The 26,123-nt window shown below is 37.5% G+C and overlaps 1 protein-coding gene across 1 annotated transcript in view; it reads left to right on the forward strand.

The window, feature by feature from the left end:
• The window catches only part of MROH2B (maestro heat like repeat family member 2B), a 70,262-nt gene that overhangs the window by 22,698 nt on the left and 21,441 nt on the right, over positions 1–26,123 (forward strand). Inside the window, exons 14-24 of the mRNA XM_032278866.1 lie at positions 1,203–1,359; positions 1,498–1,538; positions 2,165–2,306; positions 3,190–3,233; positions 5,084–5,191; positions 8,385–8,501; positions 10,757–10,864; positions 11,427–11,579; positions 16,892–16,918; positions 17,568–17,687; positions 17,907–17,986. Coding sequence (XP_032134757.1) covers positions 1,203–1,359; positions 1,498–1,538; positions 2,165–2,306; positions 3,190–3,233; positions 5,084–5,191; positions 8,385–8,501; positions 10,757–10,864; positions 11,427–11,579; positions 16,892–16,918; positions 17,568–17,687; positions 17,907–17,986 — 1,097 coding nt within the window. The remainder of the gene's footprint in view (positions 1–1,202; positions 1,360–1,497; positions 1,539–2,164; positions 2,307–3,189; positions 3,234–5,083; positions 5,192–8,384; positions 8,502–10,756; positions 10,865–11,426; positions 11,580–16,891; positions 16,919–17,567; positions 17,688–17,906; positions 17,987–26,123) is intronic.

Raw genomic sequence — 26,123 nt, forward strand, 5'->3', positions numbered from 1 at the left:
ATCTGGGAAAGTATTAAAAACAGCCATTCTCAGGCCTCACTGTAGACCTGATTCATTTGAAACTCAAAAGGAAGAACCTTGGAATCTGTAGTGCCCAGAAGTACATGGCACAGCCAGAAGACAACCAATAGACTATACCATTAAGTGGTAGCTCAGAAGCTTCATCTAGGATGATATGTGCTTCCTGAGTTATCTGGGATATTTGCTTAAAATGCAGATTTTTAGGTCACATACCAGACCTACTAAATCACCCAAACTAGACATATAGACCAAAAGTCTACAATCAACTAAGTTCCAATATTTCTGATACATACTAAAGTTTAAGACCTTCTGATATAGAAGTAAACGATGAAAAAATAATCTAGGATCAAACCCTAAAGGGCCTGGAATGCCAAACTTTTACCTTATGGTTGGTAAACCAATAAACATTTTAAGCAAGAGCTAAACATTTAAAATGATAAGTGTAAGGAATCAGTAGATTGACATATTAGTAGATAAAAGCAAATAGACTATATAGGAGATCAGATGCAACTCATAGAAACTACAGCAATTTCATTACAATAGAAACAAGACATGGAAGGGCATGACAGATCTTACAGTGAAAAAAGACTGAGTCTGGTGATTAAATATAGATGACAAAGAAGAGAGAAGAGTACAAGTTGACACCAAGGTTTCCATTAGGACAAGAGGGTTTTCTAAGGGACAGACATAAAATATACTAAAGAAAACACAATGTTTCACACTTCCAGAGTAGGCAGATCAGAGCCTGAAGCACAGAGGACAGCAGTAGCCCATTCACCATCCTCTCTTAAGCTTCTCAGTTGGGGCAGTCACACTCCAGTCCTTGAGTATTGGGAAATACTTGGGGGATTTTTTTTTTATTGTCACATTGACAAGAGGAATACTGGCACTTGATGAGTGGGGTGCAGGGATGCTAGCCTTCCCCTAGTGTCTGGAGCAGTCCCTCACGACAAAGAGTTGTCCTGCCCCACATTCCAGCAACATCCCCGTGGAGAAACACTGACCAACACCCTCTACAGCTAATACCTGAACATGAATGTGCTGTGCAGAGGTGTCATTTAATGATCTCATCTTGACTTAACCTGAAAAGCTTCTAAATCAGAGAAAAACATGCAGTGAGGACCAGGGAGAAATAATAAAAATGAATAAGTAATCCTTGCATCTTGCCCTGTTTTCCACAGGTGCTATGGCCAAAGATTCTGACTTTTGTGGTACCTGCGGAATACACAGAAGCTCTGGACCACCTATTTAGTATCATCAGAATTCTGATTATGGCAGAGGAGAGGAAGAATTACAGTGCCAAGGAGTCCACAGCACTTGTCATCTCTACAGGAGCTGGTCTGTACATTCATAAACTCAGCAAAGCTTTTCTATCATGAGGGATCCATTTCTAGGAAGGCTACAGTGCTTTGTTCTTAAAGCTAATCCCAAACTCTAACCCCTACAGTGATGATAAAAATTGCTTTCTCTTTCTAGTGAAACTTCCTTCACCACAGCAGCTACTGGCCAGACTTCTGGTGAGTGAGTTACAAAGAGCCAAAATAGAACATATTTAAGCTGATACGGATAATTCAATTCCAAATAAATGCTAATATAAATTACATAGATACTCCAAACCAAAAGAAACACTAAAAAGGCACAATAAATTTTTTCTTCTATATTAGTGACATTCATGAATATTTATTATTGACACAATTACCTTCTCACTCTGAAATACTTGTTAAACTTTACTTATAATTTTAAAGTAAACATATACTGAATATCATTCATAAGTACCATCAAACAAATTCCACATCTATTGTTTGGATTTCCTATCTCTCTTTTTGGCCCCACATGGATCACTTACTTTAGCACAGTTTTCTGGTGCCTTTATTTAATTAATTGATATATCTAAGTGTTCTTTCCATTTATTTTTGGTTGATGTGTTCCATGTATTTTTTTACCTTCATCCTCAGGGAAAAAGAAATAGGAGAAGGTCTATCTAAGCATTAGCTTCATTCTAGAAACAATAAGAATAGACTGTGATTATTTGTTAAAAGATTATCCAATGTAGCAATCAAAGGAATTGAAACAATGATAAAAAGGAAAAAATAAATGGGCTTTTTAAACAAAATTGATGAGCATTTTCTCTTCTATCCTTCAGGTAATATCTATGCTTGCTGGTTTAGGGGAGTTACGCGGGATTGGTGCTATAGGGCTTTTGAAGATACTGCCTGAGATAATTCATCCAAAATTGGTAGACCTATGGAAAACACGCTTACCTGAGTTTCTGCAGCCTCTGGAAGGTATGAGGGAGTGGGGCTAGGTCTTTACCCAGGGAGTCAAGAACATGAAGAAATGATGCACCATTTCTCTGTGTAAAGCCATTATTGCTCATTTTAGGCAATAAAAACAATGAGCTTGATATGCAAGGTAGATAGCTTTGTTTCGCTTCTTAACTCTCTGTTCTGTTTCTCTGCCAGTATTCATACTACAAGAACACCTAGTGGGTAACATTCTCAGCAGGAATTTTTACTTTTGCTCTGGTCTTTTTCTTTTATCTAGAGAAATTTTATTTTAGTATTGTTCTAAAATTTTTTTTTTTTTGAGACAAGAGTCTTGCCCTGTTGCCAGGCATCAGGCTGGAGTGCAGTGGCACGATCTTGGCTCACTGCAACCTCCATCTCACAGGTTCAAGCAATTCTTCTGCCACAGCCTCCCAAGTAGCTGGGACCACAGGTGCGTGCCACCACACCCAGCTAATTTTTGTATTTTTCAGTAGAGACGGGATTTCACCATGGTCTTGATCTCTTGACCTTGTGATCTGCCCGCCTCGGCCTCCCAAAGTGCTGGGATTACAGGTGTGAGCCACCATGCCGAGCCTAAAAAGTTATTAATGGGTAATTCATGTTAGAATATCAAAGTATGGTTGTTTCAGTAGTCATTGAAATGAGCAAAAAGCCTAGATTTGTTGTATAATGGATTGAAGACTTTCTCTCTACCTAGCACTTTAAAGTTGCCAATGTAGTAAATTTGATCTCAAATAAGCATGCTGAGCAAAAAGAAAGCTTAAAATAGAACTCCAGCATCACTGGAGACCTGGCCGGGGAAAATTTGAGTTTGGGGTGGTTTTTTTTTTTGGTTTTTTTTTTGTTTTTTTGCAATTAGTATATCAATTTTTATTTCTAGGAAAGAACATCAGTATTGTTCTATGGGAAACCATGCTGCTTCAGGTAAGGGTTGCTTCTAGAATAATTGTTATAATGGCATGATGAAATCTGCTAAAGTTACCCATCTTAATTTAAAGGAACTAGATTCCTGAGGATAATAAACAACTTTCCTTTTCTTGGGAAAAGAACTAGAATGTTAAAAGTGATCACTTAAGGATAATGTTCTTTAATCGCCGTAATTTGAACAACAGTCTTAAATCCACTTGATTAAGTTTCAGAGAGTTTTGAAGATTTATTCAGCCATACTTTTTCCTGTGTCTTTCTTAAATCTTCTCTAGTTTTTGAATTTTTACTTCTTGCAAATTTATTATTTTACCAGCTACATAATGAAACACAGATTAATATAATTTCCACTTCTGTGCCCCTAAACACAACTATACTTCCTCTTCTATTTGTGGCTAGGTGTCTTTTTCCTAATGTCTAAAAAACAAAGGGCTGCATTGTATCCCTTTTCCAAAAAAGAATTTCGTGTCTCACCCGTAAACTTCTTGCAGCTTTACAACTAAACAGTGCCACAGGTGATACCAAATCCCAGAAATTGTACATTGCAGACAGGCGGTGGACATTGGCTTTATAAAGATGTGACTTCAGAAACTTGCAGGAAGAGAGAAGCCCACAGACTTTTAATATAGAAGGTTTTCAGTTTATAAGGCACCCACCTAGGAATTACCTATGGCTTCTTGGAAGAGACAGTTTTCAATGATCTCTCCATAGCACCTCCTCCACCTCCTATCTCCATCCCTTCCAGATTCAGAATCTCTGGGGGTGGCACCTGAGAACTGGCATGTTTTAAAGGTTCCCATCAGTGATTCTTATCCAATATAAGATTTGAAAGTGACTGCTCTACTATCCTGGTCTTCAATTCTAGGATCTCCCTCTCCTCCTATATTTATGGTTCTTTTATGTTCCCTTCCCTCTCTCAAAATTCCTACCAGATTTCCTTTTGCTATCATTTTAAAATAACTGTTTTTACTGGGAAGAAAAATATTTTTTTCTAGTGGGAAGCCTTGACAACAGTTCCCTTTTCTCTTCCAATTTTGAATATATTTCTGGCCTTCTTTTCCCAAAACTGTCTGCACGTGGCTTCTTCTCTCAAATTTCCAAAACTGTTTAATTTCTTTAAAGAACCCATGAATGAGCTCCTATTAAGAACATGCATACAATTCTTTTCATTGGTTTTGATGGCATTGTGTCCTCTTCTAAGCTTAAAGTTGAAAAAATATAGGAGAAACAATATATATATTGCAATATGTCAAAAAGAAAAAGAACACCTTTCTATGTATTGTTCAATGAAGAAGGATATAGGTTCAAATAATTGATTGTGACCCTGTCTCAGAGGTATTGGTAAAACCAGGAATCTTTAGTTATTAGAGTTGAAGTTTGCAGAAATATACCTGTACATCAAAATGAGCCTATTCTTTAAGATATTTAATTCTTGATTCCAAAAATCTCCATCCTGTTTGGGTTTTTTTTATAAAGTATGTATTAAGTTAAATTAATATTAACAAATGGAGTTTTTCCAAATCTATCAAAACTAGAAAAATGCCAACCTTAAGTTTCAGATTGGATTAGTATCTATTTCACGTGTTTTAGCAACGTTTATTCAAAGGAAGAAAAGGAAGTCACTTTTCCACATTCTGCATATCTTACACTCAGTGCAAATTCAGAACATATCAGAAAATGTTTTTTTAGAATAAACTAAGAGGAAAAGCTTCAAAGGAATCAGTTATTTTATGGGAAAAGGAATAATAATACTACTTAAAATATATTTAAACTTTTAAAAGATAAAAAAAAATACCAAGAAAGCACATGAAACTGTCATATTGATACCTAACTTCCACTTCCTACAACAGTTGCTCAAAGAATCCTTATGGAAGATCAATGACACGGCCTGGACCATTCAGCTGAGTCGGGATTTCAAACAGCAAATGGGCAGTTACAGCAACACCTCCATTGAGAAGGTTAGTTTTTCAGCAAAGGTGGAAGCCTTAGCTTTTACCTATGATCCAAAATGGCCACTCTAGCTCCATCTTCTCTGTACTACAATCAAAGGGAGGGAGGAACATTTAGAAAAAAGGGTTCCCTCTTTTTAAGGCCGCTAGCTGAAAGGTAAATACTACCTTCTCTCCACCTCACATTCAGCCCAAACTTACTCATATGACCACACTATCTGCAAGCAAGGCTGAGAGGTAGATAAGATAGATACGTGCCTGACTAAAATTCAGAGGTTCTTTCTAGAGGAGGAAGGCTAATGGTAGTCTTCACCAAAGCAGTGGTTTCGTGTCAGCTTATGCCTTTTCTTCCATTTTGCCAGTCTTGTGAGACAGGCTATCAAAAAAAGAATCTAGTACAATTTAACAAAAGCTTATAGCTAAAAGAATACTCAAAAGCCAGGGGTGGCCAAAGAAATAGGTTTTAATTTCCAGTGACAAAGAGATATGGCCATGGAGAACAATGATTAAATGACCCATGGTCATGTGTCAGTTAAGAGGACAAGTCAGAGCAATAAATTATTTTTCAAACATTATCCCTTTACATGTATTTAAAGTCAGTTGTATCCCTCTGTCTCTAAATGGCCCCTACCTAACCTTCCATCTTGTAGCCATCCATTCCAAATGGGGTTTGGAACCACTTTCTCCTACTTACTACTGATGGGACCTTTGGTAAATTATTTTATCTCTGTGGATCTTCACCATAGTCATCAATAAACTAGAAACAATACCCACCTCTGAGGGTTGTAGTATTCTGAGGGTTCAATGAGTTAAAGTATATACAAGTCCCTGGTGAAGTGCTTGACACAGGGCGCGTACTCCATATAAAAGCTTTGATCATGGGCTGTATTATATAAATATCATTCATAAGTTTGTTTTCCTGGAAAAGTATTTAAGTTTCTCAGTTCCAGTACTAATTGTTTCTTTCCACAAATTATTCGTTATCAATATTCAACTCCTATATGTAATTTTCAAAATTAACCTCATCAATTGACTCTCTAATTTGGTCCAGAGTACTGATTCTCCAAGGTCTGCCAAACCTGCCAGCACACATTAGGAAGATTTGGCGAGTAATGCCCCATCTTCTTATAACACTAACTAGCTCTGTGCACCTCATGTCATTTATTCAAGAACTTCCAGACCTACAAGATTACTCCAGAATAATGGTTGTATATAGGCAGAGCAATTTAAGCAATTAGCTGTCTAGATGCTCTCAAGCCTTATGCTGAACAAGGGTAAAGTAAGAATGTACTAATTAGCCTCTGCTGCATAACAAACTACCCCTAGTGGCTTAAAATAACCGCCACCTATTTAGCTTACAATTTTATATTTTGACACTTTGGGTCAGGCTTAGGTGGGTAGTCATCTAATCTCAACAAGGCTCATAAGATATACTTGAGGTTGGCTGGTAAATGATGCATCTTAACTAGTACAGCTGATTTCCATTCCTGTTGATCTTTCATCCTCTAGCAAGCTAGCCCAAGCTAACTCTCAGGGGGATGATAGCAACAAATTATGCAAGGACTCTTGAGGTATAGGCTCAGAACTGAACCATTATCATTTTTGCTACTTTCCATTGGCCAAAGCAAGTCAAAAAGCCAGCCCAGACTCAGATAAATGGGAAAATAGACTCCTTTTTTGATTGAAGGTGATGCAACATCCCATCATAAGGAGACATGGACAGAAGTAGGATAGAAAGTTGTTATTTTTGTATTCTACCACATTTTCTTCCAATGCTAGGCTTCTGATTTCTTGGATTCCACGTGAAGCCTCAAAGCAGGAATGTACTATGCACTGGACCAAAATCTGCAGAGAAGCAACAGGTCAGCAGGACTGGGAGGCACTAAAACTAACATTTTACACCTAAGTTGAACTTTTTCTTTCCTTCATGACATCAATTTTTTCCTGCAGCAGGAGACGTTCTTAGATTCTTTCCAGTCTTTCCCCCAAGGTGGGCTTAAATAGACTTTAGCAGCTTTGTCCCTAATTCACTTTTACTTATGTGTTGTACACAGTTTTCTCCACTATAATTTCCTTATTGTAGGGACCTGTGCCTAAGTAAGCGAAAGTGGGGTGAACGCTAGCTGGTCAGATTCTCACTCTGATTGAGGCTGCTGTTACTCTGGGAGCTGAGAGAACAGCAACTGCTCCACCTCTTTCTAACCACCTTACACCCCCCTCTCATTTTAAGTCTGACTCATCTGCACATTTCTCCTGAATGTGCTAATTTAACTTTGTTTCTATTAGACTTTCCTTTCCTCCTGCTCCACAGATTGCCCTCTGGTCAATAATGACCACTCATTAGGAACAGTCCTGCCAGCTGTGCAGTCCTTGAAGCAGACCACCAGCTAGCCAGTTTTGTCTCTTGTGTGTGACAATATGGAGATTCTAAATAAAGAAATGCCAACCTTATACTATGTAGCTAGGAATGATTTGAACCTTGTAAAACAAATTGAAGCCATCTTCAAAATAACCAGCTGGGTGCAGTGGCTTGTGCTTGTAATCCTAGCATTTTGGGAGGCTGAAGCGGGCAGCTCATTTGAGGCCAGGAGTTTGAGATCAGCCTGGCCAACAACCCCGTCTCTACTAAAAATACGAAAATTAGCTGGGCATGGTGGCTTACACCTGTAATCCCAGCTACTCAGGAGGCTGAGCCATGAGAATCATTTGAACCCAGGAAGCAGAGGTTGCAGTGAGCCAAGACTGCACCACTGCACTCCAGCCTGGGCAAACAGGGCGAGACTCCCTCTAAAAACAACATCAACAACAGTGAAAAAACCCTCCTCTTTTCATTGAGCATGTTTATTCAATGAGCATTTATTGAGCACAATTAACAACCAGGAACTATACAGTGGAAATAATGAATAAGACCCTCTGCTACAATGAACCCCAATCCTGAGCATGGAGACAAGCAAGAAAATAAAAAATTATAGTGGCAGGACACAAGGTAGAGAAGAGTACAGGAGGGCACAGATGGAGGGCAGAGTGGAGGAGGGGAATGAAACACTCTCAAGAAGAGAGAATCCTTGAGATACATGGTTATTGAAAATTGTTAAGTCATCCCAATTTTTTTCCTTCAGATGATTATTTTAACTCTTTCCACTTTCATCAGAGCCTTGCTTTCCAACCTTTAAAATCCTGTTGCTTGTCTTTTGTTTTCCAGAAATTCCTCTGGAAAGCCTTGGGAACCACCTTAGCATGCTGCCAAGATTCAGACTTTGTAAACTCACAAATTAAGGAGTTTCTGGCTGCTCCCAACCAACTAGGGGATCAAAGACAGGTGGGATCCCTTGCTCTCAATTTCCTCTTAGGATGATAACAACTAATCCTACCCTCAAAACCTCTGACTGCTTTTATAATAATGTTTTACTTAACCAGAATTATCAATTAATACACTCAGAATAGCCCAACAGAAATTTTCAGAAAAGTGGGGCTTTTCTGTTTAAAAATCAATACTGCATTTTTAACCAAGTTTGTAAAAATCTTGAAAATGAATTTCAATAATTCTTACCTAACCAGAGTATCTTTGATATATTTTGAGCTTGGCTTGACTTAGAGCATGATTATGAGCATCAAAATTGTTGAATTTACAAGCCAAAAGTTACCTATAGACTAATCTAGAGAGAATGTAAGGATAACCTGAAGTGCTGCAAAGCTCTACCTCCTTCCTACCGTAGCCCGTGGCTATACAGCATACGTAAATGTGGAGGAAGGAGAAGATGTGTATTTTGTTGTTGTTGTTCTTGTTAAGACAGAGTCATTTTTCCTTTTTTTTTTTTTTTGTTTGGGAGTGTGCCTCGCTCTGTCACCCAGGCTGGAATGCAGTAGCACGATCTCGGCTTACTACAACCTCCGCTTTCTGGGTTCAAGCAATTCTCCTGTCTCAGCCTCCCAAGTAGCTGGAACTACAGGTGTCTGCCACCACACCTGGCTAATTTTTGTATTTTTAGTTAGAGATGGGGTTTCGGTATGTTGGTCAAGCTGGTCTCAAACTCCTGACCTCAGGTGATCCACCCACCTCAGCCTCCCAAAGTGCTGGGATTACAGGAATGAGCCACTGCACCCAGCTGAAAATGTGTATTTTTTAAATAAACCAACAAAAAATACTTCCCAGGTTAATAAAGACTACCAGTATTAAAAAAAAAGTATAGTGTGTTATACATTCTCCACAGAAATTCTGTGATATTTAGGGTCCTTTCTCCCACAGTAAATGGCTAGAAACCACTAAACTTTACTGAATTTTTGAAACTTATTTTATATTACTATCATTTCCTTTTTCTTGTTAGATATTATTATTTGTTGCTGTTGGCACCATCTCCAATATCATTTTTTCCATCTTAGCTCTGGTATAGGTTAGGAAACAAAGTAAGTTGATTTTAGATATAAGCGTATAATAAGACTTTTATTTAAGGTTTGACGGTTTCACAAACTTTAAAAAATAAATCATGATGTCCAATTGAGCTTCTCAAATACCTTTTTTACTTAACTGTTAAGTCCTTGAATATGTCTTACACACTCAAGTCACTTAGTAAATGACCTCTGGATAAATAAAATGCAAACACATGACTTTCATATCCCACTGAGCCTATTTGGTTTTCAATCTCCTAAGCAAAATGTTTTCCATGATGTGATGCTAGAGCTCCAATTCTAGCTTCACACTAGAACAATTATTATCCAGGCTCTACAAGATTGGTCTAGTCTATGGGTTTTCATGATGGTTCTAGTAGAGTTACACAACTAAATGACATATAACAGGATTCAGGAACAAATTGCCATGAAGGAACAGTGGTGAAATCAGCTTTGGACAAGAGAGGTGGGGACAGGGGGAATATATAACCTCAGCGTATGAAACAAGAGCTGCCAGCTTTCAGAAATTTAACCACTTAAGTTACAATAAAGTTTCAGGAACAGAATGATGCTTTAAAAGCATCAGTCAATTCAAGCTGAAAATAACCTAAGTTTCCCAGCAATCTTAGATTACAAATCCAAAATCTTGGAGATGGCCTAAAAGGCCCTACTATGATGAACTCCCCACCTCCTATCTCACTCATTTTGCACTGCTCTCCTCCCTGACTTCACTCAGCCTTCTCAGTGGACTTCGGGAGCTTTGCACTTACCTTCTCTCTGATTAAAATTCTCCTTTCCAGATAGTCTAATGGCTCGCTACTTCACTCATTTCAGGGCTCTGCTCATTGTCACCTTGTCTATGAGACCATCTCTGACTATCTTGGTTAAAAAATGCAAACTTCCCCCACTATTGCTGCTTTACTTATCCTCTTAGCACTTACCACCATCTGGCATACTATATATTTACCTGTTTACTGAATTGATGTGTTTACTCATGTCACTTTCCTGTTGCTTCCCTGTCAGTTCTCCTGGTTGTATACTTCACAAAGACAAGGACTTTGGTATGTTTTGCAAACTACTGTACCCCCAGCACCTAAAAGGGTACCTGGCACATAATAGGTACTCAGTAAATATTTGTTGAGTAAATAAATGGTTAAACTCAAAATGTCATACCTTTTCTGATTTTAGGGAATAACATCTATTTTAGGATACTGTGCTGAGAACCATTTGGATATTGTTTTAAAAGTTCTTAAAACATTCCAAAATCAGGAAAACTTTTTCATGAATCGATGCAAGGTAAGAAGATAATCTTTTTCAAAGTTCCCAGTATTGCAAGGCCAGAAAACACTGATTTCTTCAGGGAATATCCTTTCTCTATGTTATACTTACTCCTCTCCCCAGGTCCTTATTCCAGGTCAGAACTGTCCAAGCCCAGGCTTTATAGGATGATCAGCTATGTGAAAAGTCTATTTATTTTCTCTGACCCTAAAACTGATCTGGAAGATCCTAAATGCGCTCTCCATGTGCCTAGGTTTGTCGTGCTACCAACTGCTCAGCCCTCGTGAACGGCACCTCTCATGTATACTCTGCTTCCCCTGAAGGAAAGTGGTCTGATACTTAAATAATTAACAAAAGCCTCTCCTAGTTACCTCTCTGAAGGCCTGATAGTCCCATAGTACTATCCTGGCTGTTTACATTTAGACAGGCAAGAGTGTATTCACTTTAGACTTATTTGAATCATCCCAGTCCGGTTTCTTATCCCCTGTAGTGAGTGGTCCATGGGATTAGGGAAAAAAACATGAGAGAAAATAAAACTCCTTCATTCACATTTTTCATGTCTCCCTTTCCTGGTCTTCAGAGCCTTATTTCTGGGAAAAAGAGCCTGACCAAGACAGATGTCATGGTCATCTACGGAGCTGTGGCCCTCCATGCTCCCAAGAAGCAACTTCTCACCAGACTTAATCAAGACATTGTATCCCAAGTCCTGTTTCTTTATGGCCAGTGCTCTCAGGTAACACCCATTGCAGGGCTGCCTCCATTTCTAGGCTGAGGTTCCTAAAACTTGCAGGGGTTCAGCCCCTGAGAAGCTTTTTTCTTCCCAGTCTTGGCATGTATTTATCAGCAACGTGAAAACAGACTAACATAGTAAACGTATCATGGATTACTATGCAACCATAAAAAAGAATAAAATCCCAGTCTTGGGTATGTTTTCATCAGCAGCATGAAAACAGAATACAGTAAATGTATCATGGATTGCTGTGTAGCAGCATGGATGGCTGCATCCTTAAGGCTCAAATGATACAGTCCAAAAGAAAGATAGATATGATCGGTATGCCTGGGAAATGAGAACATATGGGAACAGAAAAATCAATTATAAAATAGGCTCAGGTAATCTATTTTCTTTCCTAAGGTCCTGAGCAGTTCATGTCCTACCACTGCTGTGACGCAGCGATTGTCCTAGGTCAATCATATCGATAGTGATCTCACCCTCGTTTGAACGTAGAACAGTTACTCCTCTACTATTGTAGGACACCTGGCTTATTACTTCTCTGTAGTAGTGTCAGAAGTGTTACCCAATGGTAGTTGTTTAACTTTTTATATAAGACTTACAAACTACCTCGAACAGTATCTGACAAATAGTAAGTGCCATATACATAGTTTTAAGTGAATAAAATATATCAGTCATCAAGCTATTCAGTTCACCTATATTGCACCGTTTTCCCCTTCACATTCATCACAGCCACCCCGACCCTCCTTGATGCTTCTAAAACATACCAAAAACGTTCTACCTTCAGAGCCACCAAACTGAATTGGAATTCATCTGATCATTCTGTCTTACATAGCGCTTTATTTGTATCTTTAATAAATTGCTTTATACGTATTGTGAATTCATCCATTTTGCTGATAAATACCAGGCTAGCCACATAAGAATCACGTAAGAATCAAGTTTAAAATATAGCTTCCTAGAGTTGTTTTCTAGAGAAGTTAGTTCAGTAGGTCTTGGGAAAACTCTGGAAATCTGTATGCTTAAAAGGCTCATGAATGATTCTTATTTATAGATGGATGTGGGAGGCTTTCATTGATTATGTGCACATCTGCTTCTCCTGTTAGATTGTCAGCACCTTGATGTTAAGGACTCCTTTAGCTTCTGTTCTGTGCTTCCAGAAACCACATGCTGATGCATAAGTGCTCTTCACATTTATTCATATGTATATGTGATTAGAATAGACTCATAAGGACTCATGAAATTGTAGTCATCAATATCTGCTAGTGGAAGGGTGTAGGGCAGTGATTCTCACACCTTAGTTACGTAAGAATTGCCTGGAGAGCTCGTTAAAAATAGAGATGCCTAATGAATCACAGTCTTCAGAGATGAATCACTAAATTTGTATTTTCAGCATGTTCTTCAAGAGCTGATTCTGATGCCCTCAAAATCTGATAAGCAATGATTAGAATAGAATAGAAAACATAATAAAAGATGTTTTATATTACATTAATTTATAGTCGATCACTGAGGAAAATGCAAGAGGGAGAGGCCAAGCATGGTGGCTCGTGTCTATAATCCCACCATTTTGAGAGTCCAAGGTGGTAAGATCTCTTGAGGCCAGGAGTTGGAAACCAGCCGGGCAACATAGTGAGACCTCATCTCTACAAGAAATTATTTTTTTAAGCCTGTAATCTCAGCACTTTGTGAGGCCAAAGTTGGAGGACCACTTGAAGCCAGGAGTCTGAAACCAGCCTGAGCAAAGTATCAGGACCTCATCTCTAAAAAAATATGTATATATATAATAATTGGCCCGGTGGGATATTACATACCAGTAGTCTCAGTGAACTCTAGCCTGGGTGACAGAGAAAGACCTTGTCTCTAAGAATAAATAGAAGAGGAAGAAAAATAAGGATGACTAAGATAACGATTACACTTTCAGGGTACACTCAGTTTTGCCATAACACAACATATGCACAAGATAATATAGGTAAAAACATAAGGAGAAAATGAGGTTGAGACACAACACTCAGAAAAACTCCATCAGTGACATCACTGTTTTTTGTTTAGAAGCCCCTCCTGGACAGATTTTTTTTCATAGATCTGAGCAAAATTATTCCCCTTAGAAATTTTTTTCAACTTTTAGATACAGGAGGTACACGAGCAGGTTTGCTGCATGGGCATATTGCACCCTGGCGGTGAGCATAGTACTCAGCATTTAGCTTTTTGACCCTTGTCTGCCTCTAATAGTCCACAGTGTCTTGTTTCCATGTTTATTTAGCTCACACTTATTTGGTTTTCTGCTCCTGAATTAATTATCTTAGTATTATGGCCTCCAGCTCCATCCCTGTTTCTACAAAAGACATGATGTTATTATTTTTTATGATTGCATAGTAATCCATGTTATATTTACTGTATAAGTCCATTTTCAATCTGCTGACAAAGACATACCTGAGAATGGAAAGAAAAAAGCGTTTAATGAATTTAATGAACTTACTGTTCCACATGGCTGGGGACGCCTCACAATCACGGCAGAAGGTGAAAGATGTCTCACATGGCGGCAGACAAGAGAGCTTGTGCAGGGAAACTCCCCCTTATATAATCATCAGATCCTGTGAGATGTATTCACTATCATGAGAACAGCACAGGAAAGACCCACTGCCATGATTCAATTACCTCCCAATGAGTCCCTCCCACAACATGTGGGAATTCAAGATGAGATTTGGGTGGGGACACAGCCCAACCATATCTATATATAAATGTGGGATATATATTTTTTTCCACATTTTTATCCAGTCCTCCATGGTTGATTCCATGTCTTTGCTATTGTGAATAATGAAGCAATGAACATATGAGTGCATGTGTCTTTTTGGTAAAATAAAACCTTTTTTTCTTTCCGAGATGGAGTCTTGCTCTGTCACCCAGGCTGGAGTGCAGTGGTGCAATCTCAGCTCACTACAACCTTCACCTCCTGGGTTCAAGCAATTCTCCTGCCTCAGCCTCCAGAGTATCTGGGATTACAGATGCCCACCACCACACCCAGCTAATTTTTGTGTTTTTAATAGAGACAGCATTTCACCATTTTGGCCAGGCTGGTCTCAAACTCCTGACCTTGTGATCCACCCACCTTGGCCTCCCAAAGTGCTGAGATTACAGACATGAGCCACCGTGCCCAGCCCCCCTTTTTTTTCTTTTCTTTTTTTTTTTTTGTATATTCCCAGTAGTGCAATTGCTGGATGGAATGGTAGCTCTGCTTTTAGTTCTTTGAGAAATATCCTATCTGCTTTCCACAGTGCCTGAACTAATTTATATTCCCACCAACCATGTATAAACATTCCCTTTTCTCCCCAGCCTCACCAGCATCTGTTGTTTTTTTGACATTTTTATAATTGCCATTCTGACCAGTGTAAGACAGTATTTCATTGTGGTTTTAATTTGCATTTCTTTGATGGTTAGTAATGATGTGCATTTTTTCATGTTTGTTGGACACTTATATGTCCTCTTTTGAGAAGTGTCTGTTCATGTATTTTGCTACTTTTTAATGGGGTTGTTTGTTCTTTGTTTCTTGATTTGTTAAAGTTTCTTATAGATTCTGGATATTAGAGCTTTGTCAGATGCATAGTTTGAGGATATTTTATCCCGTTCTGTAGGTTGTCTGTTTACTCTGTTCATATTTTCTTTTGCTGTGCAGAAGCTCTTTAATTAGGTCCTACTTGTCAATTAAATCTTTAATCTATCTTGGGTTAATTTTGATATATAGTGAAAAGTAAGGATCTAATTTCATTCTTCTGTATATGGCTAGCCAGTTATCCCAGCAACATTTATTTATTGAATAGGGAGTCCTTTTCCTATTGCTTTTTCTGTGTGTGTCAGCCTTGTCAAAGATCATATGGTGTATGGCTTTATTTCTGAGTTTTCTATTCTGTTCTATTGATTTATGTGTCTGTTTTTGTACCAGTACCATGCTGTTTTGATTACTATATCCTTATAGTATAGTTTGAAGTCAGGTAGTATGATACTTCCATCTTAGTATTACTGTGACTAGTCAGGCTTTTTTCTGGTTCCATTCGAATTTTGTAATAGTTTTTTTTTCCTACTTCTGTGAAGAATGACATTGGTAATTTGTTAGGAATACCATTGAATCTGTAAATTGCTTTGAGCAGTATGATCATTTTAACAATATTGATTCTTCCTATCCATGAGCATGGAATGTTTTTCCATCTATTTGTGCCATCTCTGATTTATTTCAGCAGTGTTTTGTAGTTCTCCTCGTAAAGGTCATGGCCTTGGTAAACTGTATTCCTACGTATTTTATTTTCTTTATGACTATTATAAATGGGATTATGTTCTTGATTATGTCTCAGCCTGGACATTATTGGTGTATGAAAATGATGAAACTGCTACTGATTTTCGTACATTGACTTTGTATCTTGAAACCTTATTGAAATCATTAATCAGTTCCAGCAGCCTCTTTGTGGAGTCCTTAGGGTTTCCTGCGTATGAAATCATTTGTCAATGAATATGAATCTTTAAAAAAAAATTTAATACAGAAATGCTACCCAAAAAATGGCACTTTACCTTGAAACCCTGAAGTCAGTTGTGAAAGCTGGGACTTCTTAAGAAATGGTAAAAGGAAGGAGGGTTACCTGAAATCTGATGGAAAGTTATAACACCAGATTTGGATGGGAAAGGCTCATAACACACAGTAAACTGAGGTAGGTTGTAGATTCATGGGGTGTGTGCATGTGTGTACTTTGAGTATTCCTACATTACTCAGTTCAACTGTGCACCTTTCCTCTCAGAGGAAACTGCACACAAGCAAATGTGAATGCAACATGTGAATACATGCTAGAAGTATTCTCTGATACAGTATGTCGATCTCATTGGAACAAATCTGCATTTTCAGCACAAATGTTATAGCAGAACTCACTGTGCTCACAGTTCCAGAGTAAGCTGCCCTTTGACTTTTCATTTTATAATTTTTCACTTCTCATTTTCCTAAGAGCCTTTACCCTTTTTCCTTACCAAAGTCTGTTGAGCCTTTTTAAACTGATTGTGAAGCCTGAACACCCAAAACTCGAAGTCTCCATGCTGTCTTCTGTAGCTTATTCATGACTCACCTGGGGGAAAGCCTCTGCTAATGTACAAAAATCTCACTTTAAAAATGGAAGAAGTGAACATCCCCCCTCTCCTTGGCAAGACCCCCCCTTGGCAAAGCTCCACCTTCTGCTTTACTATTGTCCTTCAGGCTGATTGGATGGGTCCTTTTGTTGGGTTGGGTGTATCTGTGACTGCTACTTATTTGAGTATCTAATTTTGCCTTTGATTTTTTTTTTTAGGTTCTGGGCATGTCTGTGATGAACAAGGTATGAGAGAGAGAGGGAGAGAGAGAGAGAGTTCCCCTGAAGTGTGCCAAGCAAAGATGTCCTTTTAATTTGATTTCAGTGGAAAGGTTTACAACATGTAACGATCTAGTTCTGAAATCAGAATCCATGATTCTAATCCAGGGCAGAACAAGGAACTATATTCTGGTTCCAGGAACATTAGAAGTTGAGCTATAAACTAAAGCAATGTTTTTCAAACTTTGATCACCAGTTGACCATGAAATAAATTTAATAGGTCACAATCAGCAAAATTATTTAATGAAATTAATTACAGAATACTTTACATATAGCAATTATAACTATTATTTCAGTTATATATTAAACATATTTGAGGTATATAGGTACTAGGTGGAATTGTAAACTGTTTCTTACTGTTGATTATGGTCAAAAAAGTTTGAAAGCCACTGTTCTAGAGAACCTCCGTTCTATTGGGGGTGGTAGGGGAGGAAATTGGCCTTTGTTTCTCACTTTCCCTGCAACTTAGACCCTAGGCTGGAGTAGAGATGGCAAAGGAAGCAAAGATTCTCACTCCTGTCTGGGAACATATTTCAAAGCTAGGTCACATGTTTATAGACCTGAGTGTGGTGCCTTAGACCTTGACTTGCAAGGTGAATGCTTTTGTTTGCTTTAGGACATGGATCTGCAAATGAGTTTTGCAAGAAGTATCACTGAGATTGCCATTGCTGTCCAAGATGCTGAGGATCAGGAGTTTAAGTTTTCCTCCAAGGAGATGCTGATTGGTTACATGCTGGTGAGTGTGCAGAGAGGGAATAAGAAAGGCCCTGAGTATTCCATTACCAAGAGTTCAGGGATATCTTTTTAAAAAGTGAATAGACTTCACCAGTCCCACGTAACAGATCCCTGCCTTGTTTCTGACCCAGGGCAACCCATGGTCCAATGAGGTTGCAGCTGCATCTGGAAACTTTCCTCAACCTTCATGACACATTTCACCTCCTTACTTGTGTTACAGGACTTCATTAGAGATGAGCCCCTGGATTCCTTAGCTAGCCCTGTTCGGTGGAAAGCCTTAATCGCCATTAGATATCTCAGGTAGACAATTTTTTGTTGTTTTCATTGAAAAAGTATTTTCCCCCTTATCTTCCTCCTGATTAACTGACATCTATTACAGCAGACTTCAGTGCTCACTCCCAAAACTGAACGCAGTTGATTAATGGAATCTTCAAACTGGGCCTTTTTCTCCTTCCAAAGAGTTATGGATCTGGCTGAGAGATTAGTCGTTTGACAACTGATAGAGACTAAAGAGCTACTCAGAGGAATCATATGTATAGATGAGGACTAAAATTTCTCTGAAAAAGGAAATTCCTCTTTCTAGATCTTGGCATCCAGGCAAATTTTAATGTTTCAATTAAAATCTTATGAAAGTCCTAATCACATTCAGTTGGTTAGCAGTGATAAACCTATAAAAGAAAATAATTTTTGGCACATTTTAAACATCCTATTTTCCCCCTGCAGTAAAATAAATAGAAGTTAAATCAAAACCACAATAAGATAGCATCTCACACCAGTCAGAATGGCTATTATTAAAAAGAAAAAAAAAAGATGCTGATAAGGTTGTGGAGAAAAGAGAACACTTTTACACTGCAGATGGGAATGTAAACCAGTTCAGCCACTGTGGAAAGCAGTTCAGATAGCTCTCAAGGAACTTAAAACAGAGTTACAATTCAACCCAGCAATCATGTTTCTTGATATATACCCAGGGGATATATACAGCTCTACCATAAAGATACAGGCATGCATATGTTCATTGCAGCACTATTCACAGTAACAAAGTCATGGAATCAACCTAAATGCCCATGAATGATGGACTGGATAAAGAAAATGTGATACATTATACCATAGAATACTATGCAGCCATAAAAAAGAATAAAATTGTGTCTTTTGCAGTGACACAAAAGGAGCTAGAAGCCATAAATCTAAGCAAATTAATGCAGGAAAACCAAATACCACTAATTTTATAAGTGGGAGCTAAATATTGAGTACACATGGACACAAATAAGGAAATAATAGACACTGGGGCCTACTTGAAGGTGGAGGTTGGGAGGAGGGTGAGAATTTTAAAACTATCTGTCTGGTACTGTGCTTATTACCTAGGTGATGAGATAATCTGTACACCAAATCCTCGTGACATGCAATTTACCTGTATAACAAACCCACACATGTACCCTCTGAACCTAAAATGAAAGATGGAAGAAACAAAAAGGAAAAGAGAACTCCTCTGTAAAAATTTAGAAACCAAAAAAAAAATTTTTTTAAATACTAAAAAACACCCATAGTGCCCCTGCTGCCAATACTTTGGTCTATTTCCTTGATGTGGTTTGACTTTGTGTCCCACCCAAATCTTATCTCTAATTGTAATCCCCATGTGTTGAGGGAAGGACCTATAATCCCCACGTGTCATGGGAGAGAGGTGACTGGATCATGGGGATCGTTTCCCCATGCTCTTCTCATGGTAGTGAGTGAGTTCTCATGAGAGTTGATGGTTTTATAAGTGTTTGACAGTTTTTCCTTCACATGCTCACTCTCTTTTTCTGCACTGTGAAAAAGTGCCTGCTTTTCCTTTGCCTTCCGCCACAATTGTAAGTTTCCTGAGGCCTCCTGAGCCATGTGGAACTGTGAGTCAATTAAACCTCTTTCCTTCATAAATTACAGTCTCAAGTATTTCTTTATAGCAGTGTGAAAATGTGCTAAAATACATTCCTTCAAGTCTTTATTTCTAGTCTTCCATTTTTATAACAGAGTTGAGATTCTATTCTGCATTTGCTTTTTCATCCTGCTTTTTCTTTCTTCACCTTATGTATTTCCACATTATTACCAATTCTTCACAAACATCCTGCTTTTCTTATTTTTTAGTTTTTGTTAATGTTTAATTGTGACAAAATACATAAAATATAAAATTCATAATCAGTCATTTCTAAGTATACAGTTCAGTATTATTAAGTACATTTATATTGTTGGCTAAACGTATTTGGCTTTATTTTTGGGTTTTCTTTCTGTTCCATCAGTCTAAGTGCCTATTTCTGTAACAGTGCCATGCTGTTTTGGTAACTATAGTTTCGTATAATTTGAAGTCAGGTAATGTAATAACTCCAGATTTGTTCTTTTTTCTTAGTATTGCTTTGGCTGTGTGGGCTCTTTTTTTTTTTTTTTTTTGAGATGAAGTCTCACTCTGTCACTCAGGCTGGAGTGTAATGGCATGGTCTCGGCTCACTGCAATCTCTGCCTCAGGCTAAAGCAATTCTCCTGCCTCAGCCTCCCAAGTAGCTGGGACTATAGGTGTATACCACCACACCTGGCTATCTTTTGTATTTTTAGTAGCAATGCGGTTTCGCTCTGTTGGCCAGGCTGGTCTCTAACTCCTGACCTTGTGATCCAGTGGGCTTTTTTTTATTCCATAAGAATTTTAAGATTTTTTTTCCAAGTCCTATGAAAAATGATGATGGTATTTTAATGGGAATTGCATTGAATCTGTCCATTGCTTTGGGCAGTATGGTCATTTTCACAGTACTGATATTTCCCATCCTTGAGCATGGGATCTGTTTCAATTTGTTTGTGTATTCTAGGCTTTCTTTTGGCAGTGTTTTGTAGTTTGCCTCGTAGCTATCTTTCACTTCCTTGGTTAAGTACGTTTCTAGGTATTTAATTTTTTTTTTTACAGCTGTTGTGAAAGGGATTGCCTTCTTTATTTGATTCTCAGCTTGGTCATTGTTGGTGTATAGCAGATCTACTGATTTGTATATATTGATTTCATAACCTGAAACTTCGTTTTTTATAGCCATTCTAATGGGTGAGGTGGTATCTTCTTGTAATTTTGATTTGCATTATCCTAATGATTAGTAATGTTGAATATCATTTCATATGCTTGTTAGCTATTTGTATATCTTTTTTGGAGAAATGTCTACTCAAGTCTTTGCCCATTTTTAAAATCAAGTTGTTTGGTGTTTTGTTGTTGAATTATAGCATTTTTAAATTTATTCTGGACATTAATCTCTTATCAGACATATGATTTGCAAAAATTTTTCTCCCATTTAATATGTTGCCTTTCACTCTGCTAATTGTATCTTTTGATGCACAAAAGTTTTGTTTTGTTTTGTTTTTTCAATTTCTATTTTAGATTTGGGAGTACATGTGCAGGTTTGTATATTACGTGATGCTGAGACTTGGAGTGCAAATGAATCTGTCACCCAGGTAGTGAGCATAGTACCCAATAAGTAGTTTTGTTCTCCCTTACCCCTCTCTCCCTCCCTCTTTTGTATTCCCCAGGTGCACAGAAGTTTACAGTTTTTAAGTGGTCCATTTGTCTGTTTTTACTTTTGCTCCATGTGTTTCAAGAAATCACTGTCAAATTCAAGATCATGAAGCTTTTTCCTATGTTTTCTTCTAAGAGTTTAGTAGTTTTAACTCTTACATTTAAATCTTTGATCCACTGTGAGTTGATTTTAGCATATGGTGTAATGTGAGGGTCCAGCTTAACTCTTTTGCATGTGGATATTCATTTTTTCCAACATTCCTCATAAAGATTGTCCTCACTTGAAAGCTTGGCCTACAAAAGTAAATATAAATAAATGGCACTACATCAAACTGTAAAGTTTCTGTAGCACAAAGGGAATAGTAAACAAAATAAAAAGGCAATCTATGGATTGGGAAAAAAGTACTTGTAAACCATATATCTGAGTTAATATCAAAATTTGTGAAGAACTCATACAACTCAATTGAAAGAAAATATATAACGTAATTTAAAAAATGAACAAAGGATTTGAGTAGACATTTCTCAAAAGAAGACATGCAAATGGCTAGAAGACAAATGAAAAATACTCAATATCACTCACAATCATGGAAATACAAATCAAAACCACTCTGAGATACTACCTCATACCTGTTAAGATAGCTGTTATTAAAAAGAAACACTAACAAGTGTTAGCAAGAATGTAGAGAGAGGGGAGCTCCTGTACACTGTTGGTGGGAGTGTAAATTGGTGCATCCATTATGGAAAACAGTATGGAGGGTCCTAAAGAAATTAAAAATAGGATTACTATATGACCCAACAAATTCTCTTCTGTGTATATATCCAAAGGAAATGAAATCACCACCTCATAAAGATATCTGCACTCCCTGAGAGATGAAAAATTACCTGTTAGGGTACAATGTACACTATTCGGGTAACAGGTCCACTAAAATCTCAAACGTCACTACTATTTAGTTCATCCTTGTAACCAAAAACCACTTGTACCCCTATAGCTTTTGAAATAAAAAAAAAGTTTTAAGATATCTGTACTTCCATGTTTATTGTAGCATTATTAACAATAGCTCAGATCTGGAAACAACCTAGGAGTCTGTCAATGAATAAATGGATAAAGACATTGTGATATTTATACACACAATGGAATATTACTCAGCCTTTAAAAAGGAGATCCTGCCATTGGTTACAACATAAGTGGATCTGTAAGACATTTTGTTATGTAAAGTAAGCCAGACACAGAAAAAAATATTGTATAATCTCACTTGTATGTAGAATTTTTTTAAATGTCAGATATACAGAGATGGAGAATAAAAACAGTAGCTACTGTTTTATATTCGGTGGTAGATAAAAAATGGAAGATGTAAGTCAAAAGATATAAACTGGCAGGTGAGTCTGATGAACCAGCCTAAAGATCTAATAATGTACAACTTAGGACTATAATTAATAATAGTGTATCGTATTAAGGATTTTGCTAAATGAGTAGATTATAGCTGCTCCTGCTCTTGCTCTTGCCACAAGGCGGGGGTGGGAGCGGATTGGGGGGAAATGGATAATTATGTGAGATGATGGCTATGTTAATGTTTTTTAGTATAGTAACCTTTTACTATGTATATCTCATAACATCATCTCGTATACCTTAAATATACTCAATAAAATTTGTTTTTATTTATTTATTTATTCATTTATTTATTTTTTGAAGTGGAGTCTAACTCTGTCATCCAGGCTGGAGTGCAGTGGCACAATCTCTACTCACTGCAACCTCTGCTTCCCAGGTTCAAGTGATTCTCCTGCCTCGATCTCCTGAGTAGCTGGGATTACAGGCACGTGCCACTGCAATGGCTATTTTTTTTTTGTATTTTTAGTAGAGATGGGATTTCACCATGTTGGCCAGGCTAATCTCAAACTCCTGACCTCGTGATCCACCCTCTTCAGCCTCCCAAAGTGCTGGGATTACAAGTGTGAGCTACTGCACCCAGCCAGTAAAATTTGTTTTTTAAAAAATTGTCCTTTCCCCTTGGAAAGATCTTGGTACCCTTGTCAAAATTCATTTAACAGTTTACTTACAAGCTCTTTATTCTATTCCATTGGTTTATATGTCTCTTTTTCTGTTTTTGTTTTTGTTTTCTGAGCCAGGGTTTCACTCTGTCACCCAGGCTGGAGTGCAGTGGTACGATCTCAGCTTACTGCAGCCTTGATCTTCTGGGCTTAAGCGATCCTCCCTCCTTAGTCTTCCAAGTATCTGGGATCACAGGCAAGCACCACCACACCCAGCTCATTTTTCTATTTTTGTAGAGACATGATTTTGCCATGTTGTCTAGCTGGTCTCAAACTCCTGGGCTCAAGCTATCCGCCCACCTCAGTGTCCCAAAATGCTGGGATTACAGGTTTGCACCACCACACCTGGCCTATATGTCTATCTTTATGCCGGTTACATACTATTTTGATTACTGTGCTTTAGTAATAAGTTTTGAAATCAGTACGTATAAGACCTACAACTTTGTTCTTTTTCTTTTTTTGAGACAGAGTCTTGCACTGTCACCCAGGCTGTAGTGCAGTGGCATAATCTCGGCTCACTGCAATCTCCACCTCCCGGGTTCAAGCAATTCTCCTGCCTCAGCCTCCTGAGTAGCTGGGACTACAGATATGTGCCACCATGCCCAGCTAATTTTTTTGTACTTTTGGTAGAGACGGGATTTCACCATGTTGGCCAGGGTGGTCTCAATCTCCTGACCTCATGATCCGTTCACATTGGCCTCCCAAAGTGCTAGAATTACAGGCGCGAGCCACTGTGCCCAGCCACTTTGTTCTTTTTCAAAATTTTTTGGCTATTTAGGATCTCTAGAGATTTCATATGAATTTTAGGATGAATTTTTCTATTTCTACAACAGCACCCTTGGTATTTCAATAGGAATTACATTAAATCTGTAGATTTAATGTTAGCAATATTAAGATCTAGTCATCTTTACATTTTTGTTTAATTCATGAACACAGGATGTCTTTCCGTTATTTGTGCCTTCTTTCATTTCTTTCAACAATGTTTAGTGATTTTCTATGTTTCACTTGGTTAAGTTTATTCCTAAGTACTTTATATTCTTTTTGATGCTGCCGTAAATGGAATTGTTCATTTCCTTTCAGTTTGTTCATTTCTGAACAAATCAGTTGTATATAGAAATGCAACAGATTTTTATAGGTTGATTTTGTGTCTTGCAACTTTGCTGAATTTACTTATTAGTTCTAACAGTTTTTTGGTCACGTCGTTAGGGCTTCCTTCATATAAATCGTGTCATCTCTAAACAGAGATAGTTTTACTTCTTTCTTTCCCATTTAGATGCCTTTTAACTTTTTCCCTACCTAATTGCTCTGGCTAGAACTTCCAGTACTGTGTTAAATAGAAGCTGTAAAATTGGTATCCTTGTCTTATTCTTGATCTTATAGGGGATGCTTTCAGACCTTTACCATCGAGTATGATGTTAGCTATAAGCTTTTTACATATGGCATGTATTATGTTGAGGTAACAAATATATCTTTAATGGCTGCCTAATATCTTATATAAATATGTCTCGTCTTACTTAACCAGCCTCCTATTGATATATATAATTGTTGCCTATTTAAAAAACTATAAATAATACTGATGAAAGCCTTTGTGCAAAAAATTATTTCCTGAACTTCTAAGTATAATAGTTGATAGTTTTATTCAATAAATATTATTAAGTGGCATCTATGTCATTGAACTAGGTTGTAAAAGAGCAATGATGAACAAGATATGACTCTCCCCTGATAGAGTTTCAGCCTACTGGGGGAAACAGATGCAAAAAGCACCCACATAATTTCTCCAAATGTGGTTAAGAGACAAGATCAGAGACAGCACAGGTTGCCATGTTAACAAAAATGAGGGAGGTTTGTAGAAAGTTCAAGTAAATCTATCTGGAAGATGAATTAAGAATTAACCAGGCTCTAGAACAGTGTTGTCAAGTAGAAATACAATGCAAGTCAGATATGTCACTTAAAACTGTCTGGTAACCACTTTTAAAAGAGTGAAAAGAAACAGGTTAATTTTAATAATATATTTTATTTAATCTAATATATTCTGTATATTATTTCAACATGTAATCAGTATCTTAAAATTGGATAATTTACATTATTCTTCATATTAAATCTTCAATATCCCATGTGTTACACTTACACTGCTAATCCGGATCAGCCACAACTCATGTTCACTAGCACATGTGGCTGGAGACAGCACAGCTGTAGAGCTTGAAAACTAATGACAGCAAGCAAATCAGTGGTTGTCAAGGGAGAGGAAAAGATAACCTGCAAAGGGGCATAGAAAAAAATAGAGTATGACAGAAATATTCTATATTGGTATGGCAGTGTTTTCATGAGTGTGAACATCTCTCAAAACTTTTTAATGGATGCAGCTTACTGTACATAAATTAAACCTCAATACATTGATTTATTTTAAAGCACTGAGCCAGACAATAAAGACAAGAAGAGTACATAGAGCTTTCCCAGCTAGAACTGAATTTTATTCCTCCCTAAGAGAACTTTATTTCCCTGATGGTGTCCTCAATTTTTATTTGCTAATTTGGTAGCTCACTAATGATATCTTATTGTCTTAACTTACATTTATTTTAAAAATAAATGGGGTTTTTCATACTTACTGAACATGTGCATTTTTCCAAGTCATGTGTAGGTTTTTTCATATCCTCATGATGTCTATAGTAAATGTGTGAAAGAAAAAAAGAAAGGCAGAAAGGAAGGACTCCAGTATCGTTTATTCACTTGTGCATTTCTAAGAACCTATAGTATGTGTGGCACTATTTAGACCATGAAGAGAGACATGAAATTGATCAAAGTCACTGCTGCAGACTTAGAATCTAGTTGAAAAGATATATATATATATATATATATATATATATATATATATAT

Source organism: Sapajus apella, unplaced genomic scaffold (genome assembly GCF_009761245.1).
Source record: "Sapajus apella isolate SASKATOON/1434 unplaced genomic scaffold, GSC_monkey_1.0 scaffold11, whole genome shotgun sequence".
Classification (NCBI taxonomy): domain Eukaryota; kingdom Metazoa; phylum Chordata; class Mammalia; order Primates; family Cebidae; genus Sapajus; species Sapajus apella.